The sequence below is a fragment of the Lonchura striata genome, chromosome 1 (genome assembly GCF_050655825.1).
Source record: "Lonchura striata isolate lonStrDom1 chromosome 1, ASM5065582v1, whole genome shotgun sequence".
Lineage (NCBI taxonomy): Eukaryota > Metazoa > Chordata > Aves > Passeriformes > Estrildidae > Lonchura > Lonchura striata.
Window position 1 is genome coordinate 25861613 of NC_140703.1, and position 20461 is coordinate 25882073.

At 39.4% G+C, this 20461-nt stretch overlaps 1 protein-coding gene across 19 annotated transcripts in view; it reads left to right on the plus strand.

Moving 5' to 3' along the window:
- The window catches only part of GRAMD1C (GRAM domain containing 1C), a 51157-nt gene that overhangs the window by 14525 nt on the left and 16171 nt on the right, over window positions 1-20461 (plus strand). For all 19 annotated transcript variants that reach the window (XM_085591244.1, XM_085591254.1, XM_085591169.1 and 16 more), the window contains 6 exons: window positions 3321-3405; window positions 6183-6286; window positions 8063-8158; window positions 9288-9368; window positions 15666-15784; window positions 16973-17093. In XM_085591244.1, coding sequence (XP_085447370.1) covers window positions 3321-3405; window positions 6183-6286; window positions 8063-8158; window positions 9288-9368; window positions 15666-15784; window positions 16973-17093 — 606 coding nt within the window. The remainder of the gene's footprint in view (window positions 1-3320; window positions 3406-6182; window positions 6287-8062; window positions 8159-9287; window positions 9369-15665; window positions 15785-16972; window positions 17094-20461) is intronic.

Below are 20461 nucleotides of genomic sequence, written 5' to 3' on the forward strand. Positions count from 1 at the left end.
AGAGATGCTGTATTCATAAAAATGTCTTATTTTCTTCACTTTAAGGAAGTTGAAATTGCCAGTAGTGTTAAAATTGCCCCTTTTGTTTCCCAAGTGTTGAATCACCAAGCCACCTTGGTAGTAAAAAGTAGGTAAAAGTGCATATTTAAGTGAGCTAATTTTCATGCAAAGTAGGGAAAAGATAAGTTTCAATGTGCTCACATTTTTCTGCTGATTAGGTAAGGATTCAGAGAAGATTATGCATAAGTGTCCTAAGAGCTCAGTAGAAATCTACAATTAATAAGGATTTCTTGTAGTCCAGTCACTCATGGCAACACTTCTAAATGCCAGCAAGGGTTTCTAAGACAAGCTGCAGCAAGTTTGATGATCTAGAAGAATTTCAGTTCTACATAAAACTCAGTGTCCTGAGTCTGGATTCTTGGAGCTGTTGAATTGGCTGATTCAAGCACTGTTATAAATGTATCTGTAACCCTGTGATGCACTTATTTTCTTTAATTCCTTTTGTTTTACAAGCACAAAAATGCTGAACTTAAGTGCTCATATTGGAGAAACTACATTTATCCTAAAAATATTGCTTCATAAATCATGATTTCACAGACTGTGACTTTCATTTTCCTCTCATGGCAGACCAATTCTTTTATTCCCTATATGCTGGCATTGGCAACACAAGCCCAGACTTCAGTCAGCTGAGGTAGGACTGTGTGTAAACCATAGGGACTCTGGAACTACAGGTGGAAGCTTGACAGGTGTGAGTTAAGTTTTCATTGTTCCCTATGTCTCTTTGCAGAGTAATTGCGAAGAACTGTTTCTTCAAAGAAGTGCAGATATTGGATGCCTTTTTTGGATGATCAATTAAAAGTGTGCATTTCAGGGCAGGATGTTGCAAGTCAGGAAACCATAGCCCACCTACTTCAGCAGATTAGATGCTTTTCAAGAATGTTTTTATAATCACAGACGTAACAGAAATATAACTGGAGGCATTACAGTTTAGAGGAGACATGTCTAACATGTTCCTCTTCAGCTACACCCAAAGCTTTCATGTTTACTTTTCTCAGAAGGGGGGGGTGTATGTATTTTCTGTTTCTGTCCCTTGCTGCCTTTTTGCATTACAATGCTCAGAATATGAGTGGACAGCAAATATGTACTGAAACAGAAGTCAAACATAGACTTTCTTTTATTCATGGTAGTAGAAGGTAAATTGACTTTTTCTTTAAAAGCTGATCTGTGTCAGGGCAACTTTTCTCTCTCATGTGCTACATGCACTTAAACACTTGACTTTGAGATTGCACTTGTATTCTTGAGGCCTGAGAGCTCAGTTCTCAGGTATAAGATGCCAGACCATTGTAGGATGTAAGTGTTGAGTGGTGTTCAGGGAACATTTGAACTGCAAGAAGCAGGAATGTCGTCAGTGAAAAAGAGCAAAATGTGGGAATCTTGAGGAGGTGGGAGCACTGTATTTGCTCTAGTTCATAGAAAGGCCATCAAGCTGAAGATAAATCTGATTGTGTCCTGGGATTTTTTTGGATAAGCACAAATATAGTGAAAGGGTAGTGGCCAACTAACATGCTGCAGGAATGTGTCAAGAGTAAGCATGCTGCAAGGTCATACAATCAAAAGTGGTTCTTTGCCTCCTTTTTTCCTTCTTCCCCCACCCTAAATATAAATAGCAACTAATCTTACGGTGGAGATGGGTTTAATGGTAAATGTCAAGTTTTGGAGTAATACAGATGGTCAAGTAGAGAATAGCATCCATGTGCTTAAGATCTTTAGAAAAGTTTAAAAAAAATGTGGAAGAGGCTTTTGTAGTATATTAATACCTGGTTCTAGGAAAACTTAAAAGTGATTTCTTCCTGTAATAGCCTTAGTCCAGTTGAGTCATGGCCTTATACAGCATTTAATTAAGACTGCTTCTAAAATAAGTGTCCAATATCTGTTAAGAAAAACAATATGATCCTCTTATAACTGAAAATGAGAAGTAGGACTTCTATACAAAATATTTTCTGGAGAATGTGCTGAAGCTCTTCATTTGAATGGGAACAGGCACATTTGTTTATAAAAGTAAGGAGTTAAAGTCCATTGAGATAGTCCTCTTTGCTATGGGTTTACTGCCCAATTTGAATCTTACAAAAATCATAGACAGTGATTTTTTTTTTTTAATGAGGTGAACTGTAGAACATTATCAATTTCTTGAGGTCAGGATTGAAGGCACTTGAAACAGCATTCCATGTTTGGACTTGGGTGTTTATTATTTCTTATCTATATTACAGTCTCGCAACCTCGAGTTTGGCAACTTTTCATTAGCAAGAAACAAAATGGCTCCGATGTAGTTTCAAGGTCTTTTAAGGCTGAACTAAAACTAAACTGCCCAGTTAAGAAAGGACACCTAGATTATTTTCCCTTTTAACCCAATAACTGATCTCTCAAAGTCTGCAATGTGGACCTTTCTGTCCAATCACAAAACATCACCCAAACCCATGAAGAAGAAGGAAGAAGGAGGTAAAGAATAACCTGCCTCTGCCCTAAAACCTTTATTTTGCTTAAGATTTATTTCTATATTCTAAAATCCCAAACTCTAAGTTTTCCCCCCTGTGATATTACACACTTCTATCCAACTACACACCTGTAATCCCAGTGCTATTAATCAATTTCAAAAACCTGTTCCACGACCTCAGGTCGAATGCGGTGTTCTCTTGAGGGTCTGTGCTTCTAAGCACAGAAAGTTTAAAATTCTCAGTATCCAGGATTCCAACAGAACATGACAGAAAATCAAGAAGTGATGGTGATGCTGCAATTCATTCTTACTGGAGGAAACTATTACCTTTATTCCTACAGATCTAGTTACAGCAACTGTTGAAAAATACAGTGCATTGTAGTATTCCTGAAGTGGTACTCCAAGAAGACATTGATGTTCTCTGTTGTGTCCTTGTGTTCTATTGGCCTCCATGAAGGCTTGATTTTTTTTTTCTGTCGCTTCTGTGTTGTGGCCTTGCTGCCTTTTCACTTAGTCTGTACTAGAATATTTAGTCCCAGAAGGGCTTTCATCACCTTAGGGGTGGAGCAGGTTGCTATCATAGCACTGTAATGTGACTTGTGACTGGCATCTGGCTTGATACAGGGAATAGTTTGGCCCATGCCAAATAAATAGTCTTACATAAGTAAGCATAAAGTTACAGTGATGATCACATTTAGATACCACCTATTCTTTATTGCTCTTCTGAAGTTCATTTGTTCTTCAAGATAAAATTACACGTTCAGTATGAAGACAGTTGATGGCTGAAAATAAATCTGTTTGCATAACCTTTCACTGTTCTTTGTTGCAGCTCTCAAGTTCCAGTTACAAATATAGGAGTGAGGAATTCAAGAGACAGTTTTCTCATCTGCCAGATTCTGAGAGACTCATAGTAGGTAAGAAGTAATCGCAGCAAAAGTCCTTGTCCTCTGTTTGGTGACTTCAGATTACAGTCATGTCAAAGTATTTTGTGTTTTTTATGGCAAATTCTGACTACAGGTAATCACTCCCTATTCTACTGTCTTTGAACTAGCATGAGATAGCTTCAAGGAAAGCCAGGTCCATCCTCTCCTCTACTGCCTGCTTTTTTTTGGGGGGGAAAAAAAAAAAAGGGAATGTTGTTTCTGATACCCTGTTAACTAGGTAGATCATTCTTAGCAAAAACTTCCCCCTTGCTCCCTGGAACTAACACCCTTTCCCAAGGCACCTTGATTAATGTGACTTCTGAGACTGAGTGACGTGGGTGGTTGTAATTTAAAAGACTGTTTTTCAGATAAATGGGAGAGGAAAGAAGCACATGTCAGAGAATATCAAACTATGATGCATAACTTTTCTCAGCACTGAAATATTCCTTTTCCAGCTCTGTTTCTCTCCAGTGCAGAATTCAAAGAAGGCAAGCATGTAACCCAATCTCCTTTGCATAATGATGCACCTTAATTCCCTCCTTTATCACCTGTCTATGTTGTATTTATGTAACAAATACACTGTATATTTTCATACAAAAGTGGCATTGTGACTGTTTAAAGTTCATTTCTCTTTTTATGTAACTTTCAAGGAAATTAATATTGAGAGGCTGTTTAGTGTATGCTTGCAGTATGCAAAGCAACAGCTCTGAAGCAGTTAAATCCCTGTGTCTTTTTCCAGCCTCAGGAGGCATTTATCCTCTGAAATGCCTTATGCATTTTTAAAATACTTCAGTAGGGACGTAAAACAGAAGAAAGGATATTACTTCAAAGCATTGTTTTGATGTTTCTCCTTACGCTGGATTGATGCAGAAAGCCATGGAGCAAACTCTGAAGCAGAGTTTCAAAGAGACTGCATAGGATTTAGAGAAAGATTTAGTAATGGGTTAATCTCAACCTGTTCCATCAGAAGCAAAGCCACTACTTTCATATATTTTTTTTTTTACCCCATAAAAAGCAGTGTTTCCTTGAAAGGACTTTTTGCATCCTCCAAGCAAGGAGCTCTTCCTTTGCTTGGTGTAGAGAAATTTTGTACAGGCTTTACAGTGCTCCAAGAAGTGATTGCTTGCTGCTGTTCGTTAAAAGAATTGTTGCTGCTTCTGTCTTTAAAACAGCTGTTAAAATAAGCAGCTATTCTAGTGTAATGAGCACTGTATATAAAGATTATATAAAATATTATTAAAATTAAAGGAATTACTTAGACTGTCTAAATGGGCGCTTAAAGAAGTGCTATTATAATTTGCCTGAAAATGTTGTTTTCAAGCAGCATATTAAGTTACAGGTTCTGAAAACTTAAAAGGAGAAATGCTAATCTCTTCTGTTTGTTTTGGTATTCTCTTTTGTGTACGTAGATCAGCGTGGAGTTGCTCATCAGTTGCCTGGTGATAACCTTTATAGGTCTAAATCCCTCCTAAAAAACACAAGTCAGATGGAGGTTTCTTAGTCATGCTTTCCTCAAGTCCTTAACTTCAAACTCCTGTTGCTTTCCTCTGACAGCATTTGGTATCTGATTGTTCTCAAACATGTACTTAGTTCTTTCAATTTAAGCTTCCCTAGTCCTACATGTAGTTACATCTCCAAGGGCTTGTATACATGCCTCATTTTTGTTACAAGAAAATTTATTTCCAGTTGATCATTTGAGGAGGAAAATGCTAGAGAATTTTAAAAATTGTAACAAAAGCTTCTGTAAATGCAGATTTAGTTTGAAGTTAGGATGCTGGGGAGACCTGAACTTCTTGATATTTGAACAAGAACTGTATTTACTATGTTCTTGTAGTACAGAAGATCAAAATTCTGGCTCAGACAATACTAGATATAAAGCTATTAGATACTTCTAAGGGTAAAATCACTAATATATATTGAATCAACACATACATTCTGCATATTTTCTACACATTAGGTAGCCTTCTTTAGGTTGGAGCTCTCAAAACTGGTCCATCTTAATTATCTAGCAGCAGTACTTCTGAAAATTCCTTTTGTATGATTCTTCAGGCTCTGAAACTGGGAAAGCTGAGACTTTTAAGAAATGCAACTAAATCCTCTGCTCTTGTTCTTAATTAGCAGGTATCTAATAATGGGTAGGTATAAATAGCAGGTATCTAATAATTACATTGTAGATGAAATCTGTTTCTCCATAGGGATGTTTCAGTCAGAGACAGAATCATAAAAATGATAGTCAACTTCAGGAAATACCCCTTGCCTCAAGAACTGGATAGCTTCAATCTGCCTGTTAGTGTCTCACTCTGCAGATAGTTTTAGCTAGTGTTGGATCTGTTTAGTAGAAAACCATTATCTTGCTACAACACATGAACTACTGTTACGTAGGAGTAGACAGTATAATTAATCAGTTGTACTGTAAAATGTTTTTGTATTCTGTTGTTTAGATGCTTTGAAGTTTGGCTAATGAATACTTCTCCCATGCACTCCTGGTCTTGCCTGACACCTCTTCTCTGAAAACCTAAGATAATGCACGGGGGTCGATAGACAGAATGCTGTCCTTACATGGATGTACTATCAACTCTGGCTTTGGACTATTCCCAGAACAATGGTCTGGGTGCAAGCCAGTACAAGTCTGCCTCTGTAGACTTTATAAAAGTGAAAGAAATTATTTTTTTATTGTATTGTAATACCCCGTCTCATTTTAGTTAACAGGTTTGGGTCAGCTGTGCTGCAGTCAGTGGGTGACTCTTGCTCTTGCTCTCTGTACACAGATTACGCCTGTGCGCTCCAGAGGGATATCCTGCTGCAAGGACGCTTGTATCTCTCTGAAAACTGGCTCTGCTTCCACAGCAACATTTTCCGATGGGAGACCACAGTAAGATCTCTTAGCTCATTTGGATTCCACCTTTTCCTTGTCCTATCCTATCAGGTTATAGGATTAGAGTCTCTCTGATCTCATCCTGTCAATCTCATACTGGTAACTCTGGGCTGTGAAGAAAAAGCCTGCATCCCCGAGTGGAAATTCAAATCCATTATATAAAATAAGAGTAGCAGCAGTGGAGGCATCTGAATGCTGAAGTAAGCCTGATCAGTCTGTCATTCAGCATAAGAAGTTAAGGAATTATGCTAAAGCTGGCTTTTTACATTTCTGGATGACAATTTGCCTTTCCTTACCATGCAAAGTTGTCCTATAAAGGAATGTAGCACATAACCTCCTACTGTAAGTCCTGGGGCATGACATGGTATGTGGTGTTGGCCTGTTCAAGAACTCTACAGCATTGAACCTTACTTGATTTAGCCTTACATGTAAATATCAGCATCTAAGAATAGCTGAAGGGAATTGATAAGTGACTTCTTCAACTTCTCATATTGTGGTCTGTGGCTTTCGAACAGTACAAGCAAAGGTACATATGTTGGCCATTTATTTTTGTCAGATAAGGTTAATGCGATCAAATTTATTCATTCAAACAGTTGTTGCATCTGCTGTAGAACTTGCATGAAGCAGTGAATAAGGAAGATAACCTAGCAAATAGAGGATGAACATGTCAAAATGTTTTGTGAACTATGAGACTGCTCATAACTTAAGTCAGTATTTGAGTGCTCTGAACTACACAGGACAAGCAACAAATAGCTTGTGTATTTAAGACTGTGAGGGTTGTAGAAATTCTCAACTGAAATCCAAGGTTACTTTTGTCAGATGGATTTGATGATTGAATATTTCTTATTTTAGATGTGAAATTAATTAAAAAATAAACCCCTTGGAATGATACCCTTGAGTATATAAGCTGTTCAAAGACTGATTGGGTTTTTTTTTAATCCAAAACGGCATACATCCTGGTAACCTGTTTATGCCTGTCTAGCAGGGTGATATCTTTGGCAATACTTTCAGGGAATCTGAGCTCATCAGCTACAGTGGTAGAGCCAAGTTTGGGACCTCATTAGCAGGCTATGTTGTTGCAAAGAGAGAGGGAGTAAGTAGAGAACTTCCTGCTCACACAAGAAAAAACAAGTTAGAGCTGTATGTTCCTCTTTTCTCAAAACTGAATGGCAACACAGCATTATATTCAAGAGAAGAGGGGGTAGGCTGGAAGGAAGTGGCTTCTTGCAGTCAGTCAGACCATGTTTTTCTAAACAGAAACATTTCAGCTACTAATATACAAGTCAAACATGCCTAGGCAGGAAGAATTTCTTGCAGTAACTAGACTGCAAATAAAATTTTGAAAATGGACAATATTGTAAACTTCTGTGAGATAACACAGTCTATTATCTGGTCTCTATCTGACCATCTATGTCCTGCTTTATGTATTTCTGATAATGTATAAATCCCAGCATTCTGATTGGGATTGACTTTCACATCTGTGACTTGAGTTTGGCTGGGATTATGGCTGGAAGAGTGGATGAAAAGAAGAAAGAACACTTACTTCCCTAGTACTAATGTGAAAGAAGAGGAGATGACTCTTAAGTCACCTAAACTTCTACTTTGAAATCCTTGCTGTTAAAGCAGCAAGTGGAGACAGTAATTGCCTTTATGATATCATCTGAATTGCATCCCAGGGTCTGGGGTTAGAGTTCTCCTTGCATGTTCTGTAACTTCTAACTTTTTAGTCATAAGTTATTTTTAATATGTCTTATTAAATATGTTTCTGCTTAGATTTCTATTGCTTTGAAGGATATCACTTTCATGACAAAGGAGAAGACTGCTCGTCTCATTCCAAATGCCATACAAATAGCAACAAAAGGAGAGAAGGTGAAAATCTGTTTTTAAATACATTCTTGATAAATGATAGAGTCCTGAACACAGCACTTGTTCTAGTCTATATTTTCATAAGTAACTTCCCTGTCACATATTTAAATGTCATTGGCATTAGAAGGCAGACTTAGGTTTGGTCCCTGTGCATGTTTGCTTAGTAATTCCACTCCAGTTTGACTGCAGAATCCATTAGTGGTGTTGATACAGTAACCAGAGAGTAATAGTTTGTCTCACCTATTCAAAGGAAAACTAATTCAAAGCATGAATTCAGAATGTGCATTCTTCATACTAGAAAATATCAAAGTCACTGGATTTCAAGTACTCCTTGAAAACAAAAAGACTGGGATGTCATGGGTTTCGGGTAATAGAGAAATTTACCCCAGAACATGTGCTGGGAAATAAAGTTTTTTGAGTGTGTATTTGAAAAACTGAAAAGCATGATGTAGAGTCTTCTGTGCAATAGACTTTGTGATTAGTTCTTCTATAAATGCCTTGAAAATAGTAATTCTTGTCAAAGAAAAGACCTTTCCACAGTGAACCTGGAGCTGTTCTTTGGGAAGCCACTGTGGTTTATCATATGTGGCTGTTTCAATTCATCCCATATTAACTTTCCTTGACAAGGAAGGTAGACCTCTTTGCTAAAAAGACCCCAGCTTTCCAATGGGAAAGATTAATACTTGAAACTATGCATGTAATTTGATCTCCTATTTTAATTATTTTAATTTCACATAATCTTGTATGAAAATGTTAGTGAAAGGCTTATGTGGCAAAAGAATGGAAAATAGCTGTGGCCTGTAAAAAACAGGCATAATGTGTTTCTGATTTGTTCAACCTCCTATGGGAAAAATTTAAGTGTGTGTGAGTTGAGGAGGAGCTCTTCCTTTATGCCAAGGGTAGTCACATAGCCAGAACAACAAGTGTCTTCATATACTGTGTGGATATTGGGGAGAATACTCACTGAAAGTGATGCAAACTGTGGAACCTGAGGAATATGACCCCAGGTTTGTTGAATGTGAAATGAGGCAAGCTGTTACTGATGACCTTGGAATATTCAAGATACAAGGAAGCATTCTGAGATTCCTGAGAATAGCTACATGTGAGCTTTTTTTATATTTTTTCTCTGTAGTTTTTCTTCACGTCATTCAGTGCAAGAGACAGAAGCTACCTCAGCATCTTCCGTTTGTGGCAGAATGTGTTGCTGGATAAGGTAAGCTTGTCTGTAGCAGTACCTGTGGTTAAGCAGCCAAATAAACCTTTTCTAACGTAGACATATGTGCTTCTGGAGAATAAGAAACTAGAAGTTAGCTTTTGCTTTCTGACTTAAAATTCTAATCTGATGTTCTGCTTTGGTTCCCTGTACTTTAGATCACAGACGAATTCTCATTTTTTCCTTCTCAGACTGCCACCTACAACTCTGCTGTTGAAGGAGCATTTTGTCTTTGCACATAGGTTGCATGTTTCTCTTCACTATGAGCTCAAGCATATGTTACTAAATTGATATGCATTTGCTTCACATTTTCTATGCCTAATTTGTGATCAAACAGGCAAAGGGTTTTCTCAGTGAAAACTCCCAAGGAAAAAGGCCAAAACTCCTCCTCAGATAAATTAGCTGAACCTTTGCCAGCCAACTCATTACAACTCTGCTGACCTTGAATAAATGCAATAAATGCAGGCTGTATGATATGGAAGTGTATTTTGGCAACTTCAGCTAGTTAGCTTGATTTATATTGCAATTTGTGGATACTTAAGCAGATCTTTCTAAAAATAGACTGACACTTTTGCAGAACATCACTGTAAGAAAGACAATTTCTGTAAACCAATTCCTTCCTGTTTGTGTCTCTCATTGTTTAAATATTTCAATTCAGTTGCAATTACACACTGAAATATCCATGCATAACACTGCAACGATTCCCAAAGGTTTAAAGCTGTTGTACTACTTACACATAGTAGCTACACTTTTTTCTTTTTGTTGGATGAATTTTAGGTCAGACTAGAGGCACTTTTTATAAAAAAAACTGCTGAAAATAAAGAGAAGTGCTACTTGAGGTAAAACCAATGTTTCTTGCAAATGTCTTGTCCCTCAAATAAAATCCTATTTAATTGTAACTTCATAGCCATCTTGTCTTGAATCCAGCCACAATGTACTTTGTCACCTTTTGACTGTAATGTGCAACTGGAAGTAACCTTGCTTTCTTTCATTGTGCCAAGTTTGTCAGAAATGGCACTTAAGTCATTCAGCTGATTAGTTTGTGGTGCTGGAGGGTTAATGTATGGACATTCAGGTATAAAAACCTATCCTAGGGCTGGAACAGAGGTAACAAGCTTTGTACTGTTCAGTATTAGTTTTTCTTGTGTGTTTCTTCTCTGTGACACTGAAATGAGTGTCACATTAGGATCAATTTTTCACTTTGGAGCAATGGCTAAAGGATAGATAAGAAAGCAGGAGGCATGGATTGCATTCAAGATGAGATTAATTAAGCCAGCAGGTCTCAGGAACCAGTGCATTAGAGTAGCTTGGGAACTATCATTATTTCTATTAAATCTTGCTGTTACCTTGCTTTCATCCTCACTGCAATATGTTGAAAGATAAACCCGTTTTATGAAAATTTCTGCCAGGGGTTCTCCGTTGTAAAATGGAGCATGATCATGAGGTGTATGTAGGGCTTTTTAATGTAGTATCTTTGGAACTCTTATTGAAACAGGATTTCTGTTAGGTTGAGCTCCTACTTCTGAAATGTTGTTATGACTTCTGATTCTCTGCTAGAATGTGTTTGAGTCACCTGTCAGCCTTCTTTAGAATATTCTTTACTAGATAAAGCTAAGAGGGGCATTGTGGAGTTGAAAGAAGAAACTGAAGTTGCTGGAGCTGGATCCACTGACACTACTAGAATGGCAGCTGTTTACTGAACTAATACTAAAAGAGAGCCCTTGTGTTTTCAATAAGTTTTGCTGTTTTCTGCCCACCATTCCAATGTCAGGAACAGCATACATTTGGAAAATGTCTCATATATCTGAGGCCCTGCCATGGTATGCAGTACCTGAGTATGTGCAGTTTGGTCTTCCTGGCTTCAGTGATCAGAGGGATGCCATCAGAATTTGTAAGGCTTTTGACAAAAAACAAATCTCACTCTGGAACCAGTTCCAAAAAGAGCTGGTTTTAATGTTTCCCTGCAAATAGCTAAATGTTTTAATGCCTGTGAATAGCTTGTTTATATTCTGGAGCACATCTGCTAGACCTGGAGATGACATCCAACTGTTAAATTATGAAATAGAGTTGCCATCAGAAGTACAACTCTGACTATAGGTGTCACAGTGCTGGTTTGCACCACCTGATGGTGAATAGTCCCCAATTTTCAGGATTTGGATCCAGGGGACTGGAATTACATTTGCTTCAAATCATGTCAGTGCAAAGGTAATTTTCAGTCCCTGGCCTCTTCAGCACTTCTGGGCATAGATTTTGTGCTATGAAGTCTCACTTCTGAGGAGTGACCTGTCTGCTTTACCTGATACACCTTAGGCTTTCACCACCTGCAGAAGTTGTCTGTGGGGTCAGCCTCATACCCATTCCCAGATCTCCATCTGGTGGCCGTTCTGCCTTGTACCGCCCAAGTATTGCATGTCAAGGGACTACTTGCTCAGCCACCTGGGACAAGTCTGCCTTTTTGTTAGAAGTGACTTTCACTGTGCAAGAAAACCAGTTACATGCTATTCTGTGCCCAAACTTACTTCATCCATCAAGATGCTTTCCCCCAACTTGGCACCACTGCTCTGACAGGATTCCTAGTCCCTTTTAGCTGAGTTAAAATTCTGTAGCTCATGACTTCTTCAGACCTGCTCAGAATACACTATAGTTTGTTTGGTGCCCTTCAACTTTAATTCCTCTGCAAATCAGTGGGTACTTTCCTCTTAACATGGGTCTTTCTTTGGCTTTTTATTATTTAAATGTCCATGCAAATACTTTTTTTCTTTGAAGGAAAATTCCACTTTTTTTTTTTTCCATCCCTGTTTCAAAATGTGTGCAGAGTGAGTCTGGTAGGCTTTTACCTTGCCATTGTGTTTTAAATTATCTAGCATCATGGAAAATAAGGAATCATTAATGCAGGTCTGGAAGAGACATGATACCGGTCTTGATAAAACAGATAGCTGCTTCCACATCCACTGCAGCTTTCAATAATACTTCAATTTCTAAAATCAGCCAAAAATCTTGTTTTGCAGTGGGCTTTCCAGATTGGCACAAGAAGTTTATTCATGGCTGCTATTGACAATAAGAGCAGTGCCATTCACAGTTTTGCTTTATTTTCCTAAACCTTATGGGTGTCAAATATCCCTCAAGTTTAAGGGAGAGGGAACAAATTAAAATGTAATTAGGCAGGTCATTCAAATCCCAAACAAACACAGCGCTCCTTATTTCTAATGGAACAAGATCTTAATCGGTTTCAATTCCCATGAGTCCTCTGCCTTAGAGTTGGATTTATTTTCCTATTGTTCTTCTTATGCTTTGCTGGGTAGAGATTTGCACCTGTCTCCTGAGACGTTGTAGCAGGTAAGTCTAGAGGTGTGAGAAGGGACCAGAATTTCTGATCAGCTGGGCTTCTTGTGGCAAGTATCTCCCAGGACGGCAGTTCTGCCTTCCCCAACAGTTTCTCAGGGAAGGTTGTGAAAAGAGAGATGCTTATTTGCACCTTTGTGTACAAGAAGATTAATTTAAGAGATGAAAGACTTGGTTCGATTCTGAGCTTCATGTTTAGGCAATTAGAGGGAGAGTTTGCTGTTTCCCTCCCATGTTCTGCCAACAGAGTTCTGTATCAGAGTTGCCTGGCAGGAGTTTGGTGTATGGTGAGGGTTGTCTTTTTAGTCAATTTGTATGGCAGGTCTTGTTCTTATTTCTGCATTTGTCCATAGAGACTAAAAATCATCAGCTTTGCTTCTGTCAGTGGTACTCTGTAGTATTGCTTGTGCCATGACACGGCTTTGTCTGGCATTAAGCAAAGTATTGATGATTTGTGCTCTGCTTGAAAAGACAAAAATGTATCCCAGCTGCTTCTTGTGGCCTTTGTTTTTGTATACAAAGAACTGAGGAAAAACCCAGTGTAGACCATCACCTTGAATGGGCAAAGTAATTCACATTTAGATTTTGCCTTTCAAGCTTCAGAGCTTCTCTCAGCCACCTCTCAGAAGCAGAAGTCTGACCCAGAAAATTTATGCCTTTCTTTGTTTTCAGAACTGACTCTTTCTGATACAATAAAGCAAGTCTCGTTTGATGTTGGCTTGTGACCATTAAGAACTTATTATATCTAGCTGAGCTAGGAATAATTGAGCAGAGTGCAAGAATCCTGTTTTAGAAGCAGAAGTTGGTAAGATTGCTTTTACAAAACAACAGGAAACAGCTTTACAGATTCCTTTATAGAAGCTGAAAAGCTTCTTTGCTTTCCTTGAACTATTGAGCTGACCATAAAAGAGCAAACTGATTTGCCCATAGACAGAACATACCAGTGAATTTAATTAGCAACATTAGATCTGTGTCCTTATGACTGGTAATCAAGGGCATTTGCAATAGTGGGCAACAGAAATTAAAATGGCTTTATTTCTGTAATTTGATTCCTTAGTTGGAAGGTGTGCTAGCTGAAGATTCACCTCAGTCATATTTTGAAACCATGTAATGCCCACCCCTATTTTTGGCCATTTAATAGGAACAGCTGTAGGTAGTTTTTTTTGGTTATGAGTTTATTGCTTCAGAAGACAAAATGCATGTGGAAAGTAAGGTCAGCTGTACGTGGATGCATGTTTCAACACTGCATTGCTGTGTAGAACAAATCCGCGTGCAGAGGGAGGCTGGCATTAGCTGCTATGACCCTTGCTTTATAGCTGTGTGTTTTGTGTTTTATTGTTTACTTTGCCCTCGCTAGGATTAAATACCTTGAAACTGATCTCTGCCAATAGGGTGCTTGTTGCCAGCTGCTTTCTGAAAAGCCCGAAAAAGTGTTGTGCTGCAAAATACCCGAGGGAAAAAAACCCTTCCTTGTCTCCCGAGTTGGGCTGTTTGTAGCGGCCCTCGGGGCAGCGGCTCTCGTGCGATGCGATGCGGCGCGGAGCTCCCGCAGCCGGGGCCAGGGGGCGGCGGGACCTCCGCGGGCCCCAGCCCGGCGGCGACGGCCGGGACGCGCTCTCTCCCGCCCGCGCCGGCGGCGGCAGCCGAGGAAGGCGCGGCCCCGGCCCCGGCCGGGTCCCGGCGCCGCCGCCCAGCAGGAAGTGGGAGCGCGGCGGCTCCCGGCGGGAGCGGGGCCGTGCCGGGAGCGGCGCTGCCCCGCGGAACGCGCCAGGTGGGTCGCGCAGCGGGACGGGGCGCCGGCAGCTCGGGCAGCGCCGCGGCGGCCGCGGGCGCGCGTTTACATCCTGAGCGCGGGTCAGCTCCTCCGTGCCTGTCTAAAATTGCGGTACTGTAACTAACACTCTACACGTGAAGCAAGCGGCTGGAGAGGATAATTTAAAGGATCGTTAAATAATGTATGGGTATTTAATGTCATCATTTCATGCAAATAGTAAGCATTACTTGTGTTACTGCCTCATTAGCACAGTCCTGTTCCCTTGATCAATATGGATGGTGACCAAGGCACATTTTCCAGTGTGGTGTCTCCTGTTTTAAGATTGTTAGTATTGCTCTCTGAGCTCTATTAAATAGCGAAACCTTTTATTTCCTTTCTTTCTATTTTTTTTACACCCCCCGCCCCCCCCCCCCCCCCCAATCCCTTTACAGCCGAGGTGGACTTTGAAACTCATTGCTTACTTTGCAGATATGAGTGTGCCATACTATGTTCAACTCCAAGCTTTGCTGACGGTTTAGGAGAACTTAAATATGTCTTGGTATGTGTGGGAATTTGTGGAACAGGACAGATATATTGTAGAGGAGAAGATTTAGTTAGTTATGAGTCAAGGTAATCCTGAAAAAAAACAACTGTTTTTTCATAAAGAGGATGCTGGTGGTACAAAGAGAGGACCTCCTGTCCCACCTTGGCAAAGTGGACAGTTGGCTGACCTAGACACCAGTGTAGTGACTGAAATACTAGCCTCCCACAATTTGTAAAGTACTCGGAGCATCCTCAGGAAACAGGTGGGTGTCTGTTAAGCAGTTTGTTCAGAATCAAAGAGGTAATTACTTACCTTGTGCCATATCAAGTGAAGTTTAAGATGGAGGGATCTTGAAGGTATCTGTGAAAATATTGGTGACATGTGAAGAAGCAAGTAATGGCTACGAGTGTGTTTTCTTAAAATGATGACTTTTCTTACGCCTGGTGTTATTGGTTGAACGGCGATGGGAGTATGGAGTAGGCAGGAGTACAGTTGCCCAAAATGCTGAAACCCAATCTCGGAACATGATACCTGAATGCTTTCAGTCCTTGTCAGAATTGAGGTTAAAGGCTGTGGCGTAATTCAAACTTGTTGCTGTTTTTCCTCCAGTGCCTTACTGTTCCATACCATGGTTCTTGACTAGTTTGCTTTGTTTCAGAGGCTGACCAAGCAGGAATTCTGGCAGCTGGTGCACCAGAGCTATGGCTCTGAGCTGGGCCTGAACAGTGAGGAGATGGAGAGCTTTCACTCATCTTCTGAGGACAACGGGCAGTCTCGGTAAGGAGCGGCTGTACAGCCGATTGAAACACCTGGGGAGAAGCAGTGTCCTCTTTCTTAGAAACTCAGTTTCTAAAGAGCTGCTGTAGTCTTACCAGAATGGTTGAGCTTGTAGTGAAAGGATGCAAAGGTCTGAACTGCATAGACTGTGTGTGCATAAAAACTTACCTGTGTGAATTTTCTAAAATAGTAGCAGTGCAGCTGAGGCCCCTTAGAAGAGGAGAGAGGAAGACCTTGTTCTCCCTGGATCTGCCTGGGGACCAGCATAGGGTAGCTTAAATAGCAGCCTTTTCACATGATGGTGCCTAGTCAGCACCTGTATGCCCTTGAACAGTTTGGAAGGTTTGAAAAGAATGGAGCTATGTTATTATTGAGACACTTTTTTTCTTCCCCTCATCTGTGGAGACTGAAATATTGTTTTGCCTTTTTCTCTCGATATCTGAGGTCTTAGCTTATTTTTCGTATTGTCCTCAGCTTGAATTAAGAAACAGGAATAATAATATAACAAGCTGGAATAATTGTAATAATAATGCTATTTTTTTTCAAAGAGTTGCTTTGATTTTTTTTAGACAAATGTGAACTGATTTATGATCTGCCAGTGTCAATCTAATAAGAGCACTTTACATATCTCTATGTAAATAAGCATGACTCTACAAAACTGAACAATGTAATTTGTCTCTTCAGTCCTGTGTTATCTGAGTATGTTTGTGAGAAAAATACCGAGTTTGTTACAGGCTTCAAAAGATGTTCTATGAAATATTATCTGATTTTTTTTCTGTTTGATTGGTTTGGTTTTTGTTTTGGGTTTGCTTGAGGTGTTTTTGTTTTTTGTTTTTTCTTTTAGAAAGTCAAAACTTTGCAACTTTGGAATAAGTGATGCAGGAATAAAATTTTGACACTTTCTTTACACTTTTTCTTTCCAAATTAGTTATAAGCTGTATGTTACCTCATTTCCCACAGCACTCTCTTGGTTTTATTAACCTTATGATCAGAAGATGAATGTTCTGAGAGGTGCCTGAAATGAGGAAGATGGCTCGATACTAATGAGCAATATGTGGGAAGAATGACTTGATAGTTTTTAATGTTATCTGAACAGCCATGTTTTCAATGCAAAAATCACACAAGACACTTTCTTGGATTTCTGTGCACTTATATGTTCAAAGATGTCTTCCTTTTTGGTTTGGACAGATCCAGCATTTGTGATGATTCTGGAGAAAGAGATGAAAAAATACCCAAAATGATTGGTTTAGTTCATGAGCCCACGCTTCAAACAGAAGGAGAGTCACTCAACAGACACATATTGCCAGGAGTAAGTGCTGACACAGCCTTTCTTGCTGTTTGTAGCTGATAAGCATATGGGCTTAACATGTATCTCTGTAAGCATAGGATGAATGGAGGTTGTAACTTCCAAAGTGTTTGAGAAGTCAAGAATATTTCTTAAATTTGAAAGTGAGTGAACTTCTGTATAAGAGAATATTGTTGGTATGAGCTTCAGTAGTGTTCTGTGACTAATTAGTGCACAGCCTGGCTACAATGCTGAGGCTTATGCCCTTGTCTGTTTTTTGTTTTTCCTTTAAAAACAAAATTTCTTGGTTTTTCTAATCCAATTCCCAAGGGAAACATATTTGTTTTATCCAAGTGCTTTTTGAAAGTAACACCTTTTTCACTTTTAGTGCTTTCTTGCTTTTGCTACTTGTAATTTAAAAAGTTATCTCTTCTTATATTACTATCTCTCCTATACATAAGGCTTATTAAAGGGTAGTTACATTTTGTTATCCTTGCCTTCAATGGTCAGTTAGTCTGCTGTTGTGAATATAAAACCTTTATTTATTTAATGCTTCAGAAGGAAGGGAAAAGCCCCCACACTTGCTATAGTAAGGATGAATTTTACCTTGATGCCTTGGGTTAGTACAGCTGAACAAGCATGAATGTCTCACTCGTGTTCACTCATGTTGTATGAATTTGTGATTGTGTTTGGCTGGTGTGAGCAGCAAGTGCAGTGTCTGAGATTGGCACAGTGTCTTGGGCTCTTGTGTGCAGCTGTAGTCCTAAAAAGTTGCAGATATTTTCTGTTGGTTATTAGATATCCCAAAGGTCTTGGAAAAGAAAATAAACTGCTAACGCGTCTTTTATAAGCTTCACTAGGGCTGGATACTTAATTGCCGGTACTTACTCCAAGGTTTGTTTTGGAGAATATGGGGAAGGAAAAAAGCAGACTATTTTAATATTTTTTACTACCCTACCCTGTAAATCCTGTGGTTTTTGTCACTTGCTAAAACTGATCTGGAGGTTCAGTAGGATTTAAATAGTTTTGCCAAAATCCAAGTTAATGGCTAGAGACTCATATCCAGCAAAGGATATTGGTGTTTCTCAGAGGTTAAAAACATAGTTGCTTGAGTGATAGGTATTCCTCATTGAAACCCTAGCAGTATAAAACAAGATTTTTAGAGAGTTGTAAGGGAGGCCTGAGAGGACTGGGGATGCTGCTGGAATTTAGACTGTTTGGGATAACTAAAAATCTACACAGATAGCCTTAGTTTGCACTTGTCTTATTTGCGCAAGTACAAGCCATTTAAAAATTGCTGTGCCTGGAAAAGAAGCCACACCCCAAGATGTCTCTTGCAGGTGCTAAATCAAATTTGGCATCTTGGTAAGGAGGAATGCCTGGGGATTTGATCTGTAAAAATGTTAGGATTCTGCCTTGAATAAACTGTCTCTGAAAAGTCTTTTAATTATAGTGTAAAAGTGCAGTCCTAGATAAATGTGTAACTAAACTGATAAGTTTACTGTTTCAGCGTAACTAAAATGCACAGTGATTTTGTTTAGCTGTATGTGTCACTTGGCATTACTCAAGAATATCCACGCTCTTTCCACAGGCCCAGGATTGCAGCATATTTTGTGGAACCACAAAGGCAGTAGGAGGAGGCAGTAGTGCTTAGAATGTATTTATCAGAAGTCATCACACTTAACCACCTTCCCAAGACTTGAGGGCAACAGGCTTAAACCCCCCTTTGCTCTAATAGGAAAAGTAAGGCCCAAAGCTCTCATAAGAGGAAGATCTGAATAGTGGCGAGGTTGGGTCTAGTATTTGGCCCATCTTGAGAAAAATATTGTCAATGGTTGTCTGTAGTTGATTGAGACAATTCTGTGTGGCTCATCTGCCCTCTCAGTACACATGAATGTGGGAGTTGCCTTGTTGCCTGTTTTTGCAACCATCATCTTCCCTCCTCCCCTTGTAGGGTGGCCTTCCAGTCACAGATCTTGTTGTTCACAGGCTGAAAACAAAAAAAACCCTTGGCACAGAGCTTAGCACTACTGGACTAGCTCAAGAGATAAATGCACAATAGGGAATAAATTATACATCTTTAATTCCAGCTGACAGATCTTACAATCTTTACTCTTTAGTGTGAAAAAAAAAAATAACCACAAGCCAATCCAAAACCCCATTAAATCTGTGTTAAGTGTGATCAGTTATTACAAAAGCTCCAGCTTGAATCTCTTCTTCCATGACAACATGAAAAGCATTTTTTTCTAGGAACTGTTGCTTTTGCCTTCTGAGTTGAGCCTGGCTTTCCTGCTCTGCTCATGGCATAATGAGCTGCTCTTATGCTGCTGATGGGAACCCTGCTTCACTAGATCCTGATTGCTGTCAGAATGCTATAAGAGTTTCTTGGGTTTGTGTTGGATCAGTGTGTCAATTTTTGGGCTTTTCTGTCACAACTAACTCCTTTTGGACTTCCATCTGTATTGGTATTTTGATAGTTATCGTTGGTTCTGTCCTAGATCCTGTTATGTGACTGAGTATAACATACATGGCAGCTTCTCTCAATAGGAGCATTTGTTAACTGATATGTTTTTCTGATTCAGTCTTCCTTTATAATTTTTTGACCCTGAAGGAGTACTTTTGTCTGCTGATACTGCAGTCAGATTTATACCTGTCTCTGTTTTCCAGCCAACCACCACCTAATAGCCCTTGGCTGCACAAGAAAAGTAACAGGTTTTTATTTTTTTAAAAGAAGTACAGGAAGTACATGATGACTGTTCAAGGAGTGGATGCTTTTGCTTTCTGGAGTCAATGCTGAGTAATCTTTAGGGGATGATGGTTTTGCAGATGAATCAGAACAACTCAGTTGAAGAGGCCTGATCGTGTTAACTATGGTCTACACACTGCTCTTTTGGGGCTGTGCTGCTCGTGATCCCAGATTTTCCATGGGTGGCAGTGGGGCCTTGAGGAGAGGTTTAGAATAAAAACTGATTCAAAGCTGGTAGCCAGACTTTTTGGGTGACATTTTTAGATGCACAAACTTTGTCCATAGAGTTTCCCTAGAGATTTACTTCTTCAAGTGTGCAATGGCATACATGCTTAGCTGACAGTTTTTGTTGAAGGTTAAGAGCTGCATCATTGATTCAGTGACTGATGTTCAGAGGGACTTCCTTCCTGCTTATATATTGGAGATGGCAAATTATGCTCCATTGCTCTGTTTGTGAGAAGTAATATTTTTTAATAGGATGGCTTTAGTATTTTAAAACTTCTTTTTTCAAAGGGTGATGGCATAGTACAAAATAAGAACTTTCATACATGTAATTGGGGTAATCTAATCTTGCTGAAAGAGAGCGGCAACCTGCCTTTTCATTGTGCTTCCCCTCTGGGTTTTTGGACCCTTGCTAAACTGTTAG